The sequence below is a fragment of the Silurus meridionalis genome, chromosome 10, assembly GCF_014805685.1.
Source record: "Silurus meridionalis isolate SWU-2019-XX chromosome 10, ASM1480568v1, whole genome shotgun sequence".
NCBI classification, from domain to species: Eukaryota; Metazoa; Chordata; class Actinopteri; order Siluriformes; family Siluridae; genus Silurus; species Silurus meridionalis.
Window position 1 is genome coordinate 8,085,538 of NC_060893.1, and position 10,717 is coordinate 8,096,254.

The 10,717-nt window shown below is 37.6% G+C and overlaps 1 protein-coding gene across 2 annotated transcripts in view; it reads left to right on the forward strand.

Annotated features, from left to right (window-relative positions):
• Positions 1-9,032, forward strand: part of tmem117 (transmembrane protein 117) — a 46,887-nt gene extending 37,855 nt beyond the window's left edge. For both annotated transcript variants that reach the window (XM_046859224.1, XM_046859225.1), the window contains 2 exons: positions 2,505-2,634; positions 7,382-9,032. In XM_046859224.1, the coding sequence (XP_046715180.1) occupies positions 2,505-2,634; positions 7,382-8,022 (771 nt within the window). In that variant the 3' untranslated portion in view covers positions 8,023-9,032. The remainder of the gene's footprint in view (positions 1-2,504; positions 2,635-7,381) is intronic.
• Positions 9,033-10,717: the final 1,685 nt, after the last annotated feature.

Sequence of the window (10,717 nt, forward strand, 5' to 3'; positions counted from 1 at the left end):
GCTCTGTGTGACGCCTCTGATATTTTATTCAAAGGCTAATTGACTTTCCCTGTTTGTTGACCCTGATCACACGGAACCCCTTTGTCCCTGGTTCTTAGCAGGTTTACAAGACATTTTATTTGATTTATACAGCAATATAGGTCCATTTCTCAATTTTAATGAAGCTAGTGCAAAGGGAGAGGGACAGAAGAAACTGTAATTATCATGCAATTGAAAATATTATTTTTGTCCTATACTACATCATTGTTTAATCCTCAAATCTGATTGGGTAAAAGATGTTAATTAATTTTTTATGACACCTGACCATAAGATTTGCTTTATTTGCTCCCAGTTTGTGATTTTAATAACCGCCACCCTTTTGGGAATATGTTCCAATAGATTTTGGAGTGTGCTTGTGGAGATTTGTGCTCATCCTGCCACACAGGTTTTAGTAATGCCAGGTAATGTCTTTAAATTCACTCCAGAGGTGTTCAGTAGGGTTGAGGTCAGAGCACTACAGTAGACAACACAAGATCTTCCACTTTGTCCTCTTTAAAGCAGCTTAATGGAGCTCACATTATGTACAAAAGCATTGTCATGCTGAAAATGTAATGCTTCACATTTAAAGACTTCCGATACCTCGAAATTGAAGGCACACAATTGTATAAAACATACATTTGGGGAACAACTAGCAATGATGTCAGATGTCCCCAGCATCATTTCAACGCATAGGCAAACTAATAGGTCGCCTACTGTAGGGTGCAACCAGCTGGCGGGGCACCAGTGACCGCCCCCCTGCCCTGCCACTGCCACACCTTATTCAGTTATATTATTTACCTGTTTTATCAGTTTAATATACATCATACATTTGCATACTCGAATTTAGGCAATTTTACAATGATTATTAAATGTGTTTAATCTTTTTTTATGGAAGGTTGCAAATGATTTGCATGGTGTGGGGGTGGAGCCAATCGAGGCAAGGGGGGTTGACAATAGAAATCTCGCCTAGTGTGCCAAAAAGGCTAGAAACAGACCTGGATGTCCCAGTTCTTTTGTCAAATTTTTGTATTTTATTAGATGGTTGCAAAGCAGATGCTCCACATAAACTGATTTGAAAAAAAAATGTATTTGTTTATATGGAGAAGGAGGCATTTATCTGGAAAGAGTCACTAGTGTTAGCACAGTGTACCAGTCTCAGGACAGAGGATTTTGACATTCTGACAGACTATTGTATTATTCATTTGTTTGTTTGTTTGTTTTTGCAACTTGACAAATGCTGATTAGGCAGTTTTGTAAAGTAAAAAATTCTAAGCATGATCCAAAGTAATGGTTAAAAACAGAGAGGTGGCCAGCAAGCAGTATAATCATGGCTTAAAACAAGAATCAGGACTGATCAATAATAACATAGGCAAGCACCACAAAATAGCTTGGCAAACAGATAGACTAAGATTAACTGACCCTATACTTCGCAAGGAGTTACTAAATTAATGTCTTTTAATATACTATAGAGAACTGGCGTGAGTAATTGAAGACACTTTTGTTCAGTTATTAGAAGGGTTGGTTGTGATGCTCCAATGTGTGGAAGTTGTATTTAGTTATAAACATGTTCAGTATGCCGACCAGGTTGACTTTTGGTAATCGGAGTTGCTGCTTTGTAACCTGATATTTCTGATTTATTAACTTCAAAAGAGAGGCCAAAAAAAAGCCGGTGTGTGAATGACATAGCTGCTATAATGTAAGTTATAACAGGAATTAGCTGTTCGCATATACATTCCATGAAATTAAATATTGTAAATTTAAACAGATAAAATACATTGTCTACTTTTCTTTAAGAATTTCTTCATATTAAGAGTTTCTTCAGCAAATTGCCTTGGTAGCACTATAAAACACGTTGCTGTGTGCTACACATGCAACATATCCCGTTGTGTAATCTTCATACATTTTTTGGGGGTATTTTTTTAAAGGATTTTGCTTGTCATCTAACATCTATAAAAAAAATTTTTTTAAATTCCTATTCATTTTTCTCTCCTACCCAAAAGACGATCACATGTCATAATTCATGTTGATATATGAAAGCTCTAGTTATATGTCATCAGCAGCTATTGAGATCTTACATCATCCACATGCTGTGTGAGGTTTGATTGGGTTTACGCTCTCCTCTATCAGTGGAACCACCGGCAGATAATAGGCAAATCTGACATCTGCTCATCTGATGTTTAATGTCACTAGTCACGGTGGCGCCCCGCAGAAACCTTCAGCAGAATCTGTGCTTTCTGTCAGATTGTGAATAAATGTCAAAAGAATTCATCAATATGTAAGGGTTTCCGAACTGCAAAAGTCAAACAAGGACTTCTGTGTGAAAAATTGTTCCATCTAAAAATATCTTTTAATAACTTTTTTTCCTCTTTGGTAAAGAGTTTATTGCACACCGCTTTGTAATTAGGTTTTCACAGCTTGTGCGCAGTAAATTATGAGCTTCATCATTTTCGGCTAGTATAAATATATATGGGTTTTTCTTTCTTCAGGACTGGGAGTTTCCCCATTTCATGGGGGATTTGGATATGAACCTACCCGGCCTCTCTACAACACAGCTGAAATTCAAACTCCCAGTCTGCAAGCGGATCTTCAAGGACGAATATCATATACACATAACAGGTATGCTTGTATCCTGTACCCATTTATGTATTCACCTCCAACATAAGGGACCATTAAAATATAATTAAAGCAGTACAATTATTCGGTCATTATGTTCTCAGGCATCATTTTAGCACATATAATAAATCAGTTTCTTCCCGTAGGACAGGCTAAGAAATTTTTAGGTTGTAATTACATATTTGACGGCGTTATTTAAAATGTTCAGAAGCAAACATTACTGCAGCCCTTCAGCAATTGCTACCAAGGTTGTTGTCCCTTAGCTGGGTGGATTCTTTTCATGTTCTAGCCATCAGCAAAATCAAGTTGCCAAGTTGTCCCAGACCTACATCCCCTAGGAGTTTCACTCTTTTGTTCATATCACAGCTCTCAATGTGATCAGTGGGTAAGCTTCATGTCTTTTATAGACTGTAATAGTAAAAGCACTTTAAATCTTTTAACAGAAGGACCAAAAGCAGTTTACCACAATGTATGATAACAAAACAGAAAAACTCTAAAAAAAGATACTGTTCCTCATTATTCCTAAAATCTTGAAGTGGAAGCTTTTTCAGAACACTCAGAACATCCAGTGTTATACATTTATTGTGTTATTTGTATGGTTACTGCATGAACAATGCATATGTGCTGGCATTTCTTCTTTTATTAAATATATTATTGCAGAGAGCACAGTATATATATATATATATAACATTTGTTTTGTCATGTTATCCCAAATCATGCTTAGAACTTTCTAGCATGTCGAATCAAATCTTCCACTCCAAATCATGTAAACCATAGCACTGGGGCATTGAACTAGAAGAACTAGGAACATTGAACTAGGAGACCCAAACCTAGTTAAAAAAGAAAATGTAATGCAACTGCATCCAAATACATACATCCTATTCTCCTCTGAATATGTGGTACAAGTTTGGGGAAAAGCTACATAACCTTTTGTCATTTAAAAGTGTTTCAGTTTTCAGAGCCATTTTTGAAGTGGAATATTTGATATGTAGATTCTTTATTAATATTAAATAAATAAAACCTTTACACTGAAACCGTTGTTCTGTCTATACATTGTGTTCATTTTGATGGAGCTGATTGTTTGTAATCTGATTGCATGTGAAAAGAAGTCTTTCTAGTGTGTGGTGTTTTTGATGCTCTTCGATCTAAAGCACCTGCTGGAGGAAAGGAGTTCAAATATGTGGAGGCCTGCTGCAGGGAGTCAATAATGATTTTTTTTTTCTGCTCACTTCCCGGCTCTGAAGAAGAACAGGTCCTTGTGGGAGGGCAGGTTGCTTCCTATGAGCTTTTCAGCTGACCTGAAAATACAATGCAGTCTCTACAGCTCATTACTGGTTGCAGAGCCAAGCCAGACTGTTATTAAGGTGGTGAGCACACTCTCAATGGTGGCTGCGTATAACTGGGTCAATGACTCCTGTACTAGGTTGCTTCCTCAGCTGTCATAGGAAGTACACCCTTTATTAGACCTTTTTGCCAATTCAGTGAGTGTTGGCTTCCCATTAATAAATAGTGCTCCTCAAGAACTTGAATGTCTGCAGTCTTGTTCAGTGTGGCAACAGAAGGTAGTGATAGAGGCAAAAAAAAAAGCAACCTAAACAAACCAGAAAAGTTATTTAACTAGTGTCGAGTTCCAGGTGTGAGGGTTCTGCTACTTCTGAACAATCAGAAAGCATGTGATTCTTTTAAAGGAGTGGATCAGATCAAGAATAATTGTATAACATTTCAAGCTAAAGTAGAGAAACATAGTAAAACTGAAGAAAGAATTGTCCTATTACTGAAAGCATAGAAGCTGCTCATATCTGTCTCTGGAATTTTCAGCCGTACTTCCTGTGCTGCCAAAGATTGAATTCTTTGATGAGTTTTCACCAGTAACTTTGACTGATATTTATCACGGTATGCCTTTCCTGTGACAAGACTAGGGCATGTGAAAAACTGACTCGAATCTGTGCAAACATAAAGCATAAGACAAAGCTTGTGAGATCTAAGGACAAGCAAGTCAATAGACACCAAAGATAGACCTCTCACTCACTAATGGTAGACACACTGTCTAAGCATAACTGCATAGCTCTATGTGCTCTACTGACCTTCCCCAGTGTTGGCATAGTAGTGTAACTATAATTACCTCATTTATCTTCACTGTACATATTACCACTTCTCACGGTAGTCCATCCTATAATATGAATACAGAAAGAGAATACACTTTCTCTCCCAATGTACAGTGTATTTACTCTTCGGCCTTCTTTTCTTGTCGCTGTCCTATTTTCCATTCTACCTTTTTGTATCCATGGGTTTTATACAGAACATATTTATCTTGTGTGTGCTTTTCTTATAAATACATTTTTACCAAACCAGAAATAGGATTAGGCTGAGTTATGACTGTCATCAGGTTTATTTGATTTCAAGTACTTTGGACTAATGACACTCTTAATTGGAACTGTGAAACTATTAATAATTGTGAATCTATAATTGGAAAGTAATCAATCGACCATTCTTACATTTCCTGCATCACATACATTTATCTCAGTGAAATCTAAGAGTGCTTATATCATATATTGTGCTAGCGAAGTGCTCTATTGCATTTCCTTTGTCTTTCACTGTTTATTTTTATGGTTGTTGGGGGAATGGTCTTTAGTTCCCTCAGGCATTGCTTAATGAACTGCATACTCAACAATTAGCAGTTTAATGTTAACTTTAAACCTTAATGGGCTGCAATGCATTTATCTTTCATTAAAAAAAATACTACTAATAATTACTTAATAAGCATAACTAAATACAAAATGCTACTTCTTACTCTTCTCAAGAAATATAACTGCACTTTTAGTTGTTTATTGAAAAGTATATGTTGTATTTAGAACACCTGTATAGTCATTCATGCAGTTATCCAATCTGCCAAATCAATGCGGATGAGGTGAGCCTGTATTCGCTGTATACTCATATTCCTGATCTTGGCTGAATGGAGATTCAAGATGCAAGATTTTTTATTTGTCACAAACATAGTTATATACAGAATACAATTTGCAGTGAAATGGAAACCTGTTCGGTTGCTCAGAAATTGTGCATTAGATAAAAGGGTCTATAAATATAAAATAGGAGAAAATAAGAGAACATATGAGAAAATATATTGGATAAAGATAGTGGAATTGAAAATAGTGCAAATATATTTAGATGTGCAAAAAGGAAAGTACAAATTATATGGAATGTAATAAGGTTTTACAATAACAAACCAAAAACAGTGACAGTGACAATACAAGGTGCTGTGTGCAAATGCACAAAACTGATTGTAAAGGAAAACTGAGCATAAGAGACTTATGTGAAAGTTGGATGGGCATGTGTGCATTAACAAGTCTGGAAGCCTGGAGTGGAACCTGATGTGGTCTTTATCATTTGTTGAAATCCAGCTGAAATCCAGCTGAAAGGTCAACCTATTCTGGATTTGGAGATGCTTGTTTGTATACCACTGATGGAAACAGTGGTTATTTGAGTTACTTCTGTCAGCTTGAAGCAGTTTGCCGATTTTCCCCTGACCTCTCTCAAGAACAATAGGTTTCCACCTGTAGAACTGCCACTCATTGGCTATTTCTTTTGTTTTTCACACCATTCTGTGTAACTCTATAGACTGCTGTGTGTGAGAATCAGCATGCCTGGCACCAACAATCTTTCCTCACTCAGTCAATGTTTGATGTGAATATGATTTGAAATAGATAGATAGATAGATAGATAGATAGATAGATAGATAGATAGATAGATAGATAGATAGATAGATAGATAGATAGATAGATAGATCGATCTTTATTGTCATTGCATAGTACAGGTACACATCAACAAAATGCAGTTTGGCATCTACCAGAAGTGCAAAAAGTAGCAAGTGTGCAAATAGTGCAGATAAATATGTAGAATATTTACAGCATGTGCTCTATATGTAAGCATATGTACAGTGAATAAATATAAAGGCTATAGCAGGGCAGAGACATGTGGACATCATTAAGAAGTACAGATAAATTGTTCGAAGGCTATGGCATTGAAAAGAAAATGTGCAGAAGTGAAAGGTTATAAGATTATGGCATTTAAGAAATGTGCAAGCTGAATAAACAAGTCTCCTATATATTAGTTCAGTAGTGTGATGGTGGATGGAAAAAAGCTGTCCCTGAACATGCTGGTTCTGGTATGTGGTATGTGAGTATAATGCTGTATAATGTTGTGAGCTCTGTGCAGATATCTGCTGTGGTCAAGGTGTTCAATGGCAGGTAGTTGGGTGCCGGTGATGCATTGGGTGGTTTTGACCACCCTTTGCAGAGCTTTACGTTCACAGACAGTGGAGCTTCCGTACCATACAGTGATGGAGTTGGTCAGGTCGATGATGCAGCGGGAGAAACTCGTTAAAATACCTGGGGGCAGATGAGCTTTCTTGAGACTCCTCAAAAAGTACAGGCGTTGCTGTGCTTTCTTAACTAGAGCTGAAGTGTTCTGGTGCCAGGACAGATCCTTAGAGATGTGAACTTCCAGGAACTTAAAGCTGAAGACTCGCTCTACCTCAGTTCCATTGATGTTGACTGGGAGATGTCTCCTGCTGTTGGATTTCTGAAAGAATATATGATTTTATATATGATTTGACTTCTGTCTGCATGATTTTCTGCATTGCATTGACACATGACACATGATCTAATGATTATATAATTGCATGAATGTGCATTTATTCATGTGTTTTCATAATACAGCTGTAAAGATACTGTATCTCTCTTTGTTATTTCAGGTAAATGGTTCAACTATGGCATCATCTTCCTGGTCCTCATTCTTGACCTAAACATGTGGAAGAACCAGATCTTCTATAAGCCCTATGAATATGGCCAGTATGTTGGACCAGGAGAGAAGATCTACACTGTAGAGGAGCCAGCCACTCTTAGCCACTTCAACCGCAGCACGCTAACATGGGAATGGCGGTCAACTAACGTAGACCCTGACACCAACCTTACCTACATCTACAGAGATATGTTTCTCCACAGCCGCTACACTGGCGTCAGCCTGGATGTCAAATGCTTGGCATTCATTCCCAGCTTAGCTGCCTTTGTCCTCTTCGGTTTCTTTATCTGGCTGTTCGGCCGTTTCCAGGACAGCGAGACATTCCTGGAGAGCCAGGACAAGGCGTATGAGCGCATCAAACGCAAATCACCCTCAGATCTGGGCATCACACCTGAGGAGGTGCATGTATCAATGAGTGAGGCCCTGAAAAGAAGTGGTACTCCAATGTTGCTGCTAGTGGACACTCACCATTTCGGGTCCTTGACTAACTCCATATCCCCGTGTTCTAATGAGACCCAGGAGACGCAACCTAGCGGTTCTGTAGATAAAGCAGCATGTGCTGAAGCTGCCGATGTTAACAAACTGACTCCATAACCTTAAGCAAAGCTAATATAAACTCTAGAGAGTTGAGTTACGTTTCTGCTGAGCTCCTGCAACTCCATCCTTGCCTTGTTGGGATTGTTAATGATGGCCAAGCCAATAACTGAACACATGCCACTAACACAGGTCCTGCAAAGAGACACTGTATGCTGGTTGTTAAAAATCTTCAGAGATCCACTGTCAAACTTCTTATAGCAGATATGTGTTTAGCACAGTGTGTTTTCTACATTTTAATAATAAGCTTTTCAAGACACCACTACTGGCACTGACATTTTGGAACTTCTAATAGCCCAACTTTCTTTTCATTAGAGTATTGCATACGGTCCAAACGGTGCTCAACATTTTATTTTTTTTCATATTTTTATTGTTCTACTTTGGCAGTGCCTACATGGAAACTGGTTTATACACCGAGTGCACAGCAAAATGGTCATGAGGAATATTTTCGGCAGAAAAAAAAACGGTGCCTTTAGTAGACATGTCCATTATCGGACAGTAGAATTTAAAGGTCTTGTGAGATGTCACGTTACATTATATATTTATGCAATATGATGTGTTCACTATGTGTCTTGTATTATTCATTCGATCATTCGCAATAAATGTAAAAATTGTATTTAGATGAAAATTACAGCAAAATGAATTAGCTACAATAGAAAGCTGAAGAAATTGTAGTAATTGGTCACTCAATAATGTGTTGAATTTTCACATGGATTTTGACTGTCATTTGGCTGGTACTAAATTCACCTTGTTCCCCTTATATGGTTTTAGTTTATTTACCTTATGTTTTTGTGATCAAGACTTTTCAAGACTGCCATTTGAGTGGCACAACTCGAGTGGCACAACAAATACAAACTGAGATTGGTGTATTGTATATGATCTCCGTCAGTCATGTGTTGAAGTTTGGCATGACCACAATTTTTTTTTTTTTGTATGCTTGCTTTTGTTTTGTGATCATTTACCAATGATGCTGTTCAATTATTTTCTTTTCTAATAAAATATGAACATGATTAAATCTCATTTATATGTCTTAAGTAATGGTATAGATAAATGACATTTGGCAGCATCTGATCAGTGATGCTTCCTTGATAAGGTCTGTTGTTGTAGTTGTTTTTGTTTAGTGTATTGGTGAAAATGATGCTGCTGGTCTTGAAACGCTTCCAGACGACCAACTGTTTCCATTTCAAATAGGCTCGGTCCATAGTGACCCTGTTGCCAAGCAACTCTTCAGGGCCGACCTCTTCCAGCTGCTGCCCCAATTAGTTCATTAGGGAGGGAAAATAACTTTGTGCAGCCAAGGCAAACCAAGTCGTTTAGAGGAAAATTTAGAAAATGACCATCAGCTCCAATTAAGGCCAGCGAACAAAGGCGGCAAAAGCGTTCATTACTTGTCCCTACCATAAGATTTTCCAATACACAACTCTTTATTTATTAGTGACCAGAAATGTGTTGTTTTTCAACACAATTTGCCATGTATTTGTTATCAGTATCCTGTTAATCAAGGAGAGTTTCTTTTGTATAGTATATTCTGAGGATATTTTTGAGGCTAAAATACGAGTGAATGTAAAAAACTGAAAAATGCAGCATTATGAGGAGACAGAGGGAGCACATGAACAAGATTGTGCTGTATATATATTATATATATATATATACAAAAAGAATAAATAACATTATAATTAGACAACTATCTAATTTTTTTCCTTATATTAAGACTCTTTGTAAGAACAAAATGAAAGAGAAACGGTATAATGGACATTTTTTGAAAATATTCCACTGTACTTGGAAGTGTATGCTCTGAACCAGAGGCAGCAGCTGCGTCTAAGACCAAATTGAGTTGTTCTCTGTCTGGCCATCGTCTAAATCTTTCCCAAATCAGTTGTCATGTCATCCCTCTCTCCCGCATCTACTAGATCAGAGTATCAGTTGAGAAGTCTGCCATCAAGCCTCGGCAGAGCTTGAACTCTGAGGGCTCTCTGAATCTGTCAGACTTCCATCATGATTGCTCCTGTGAGATTGTGGTAAGGATATTTTTTGTGAGCTGCTGGAGTGTGTGTGTGTGTGTGTGTGTGTGTGTGTGTGTGTGTGTGTGCATTTAAGCTCTGAGATTGCCTTTGACACTCACACAGCAAGGGTGGACCGTTGGACAAATCCCAGGGTAGAGTTTCTGACTTGTTCAAAAGTAAAATACAAAGAGACTTTTATTCTTTCTTTCTTTCTTTCTTTCTTTCTTTCTTTCTTTCTTTCTTTCTTTCTCTCTCTCTCTCTCTCTCTCTCTCTCTCTCTCTCTCTCTCTCTCCCTCCCTCCCTCTCCCTCTCCATTTCCTTTGACGGCTGGAAAAGTCCAGACAAAATCAAAAGGTCCTCTTCATATAAAGAACTAGAAAAATGAGAAACTTTCTTCAAATGTAATAGCTATCTTCCACATTTAGACAATCTAAAAATTTAATTATGCTGACACTGAACAGTGTCACAGTTTCTAATTACTTTTAGCGCAAAAATAACTCACTGTGGTAATGGATAAGAAAAAAAGTCATTCATCATTATTTTTTTAGTAATCGTTTTATCCTGTTCAGGATCTCTGCCAATCCAGATCCAGACCCTCTCGTGGAAACCCTGATTGTGAGGCAAGAACATGGTCAGCACAGGGAATCAAATACCACACTTTCACTCAGTGGTGTAAAGTTGTTGAGTAAAT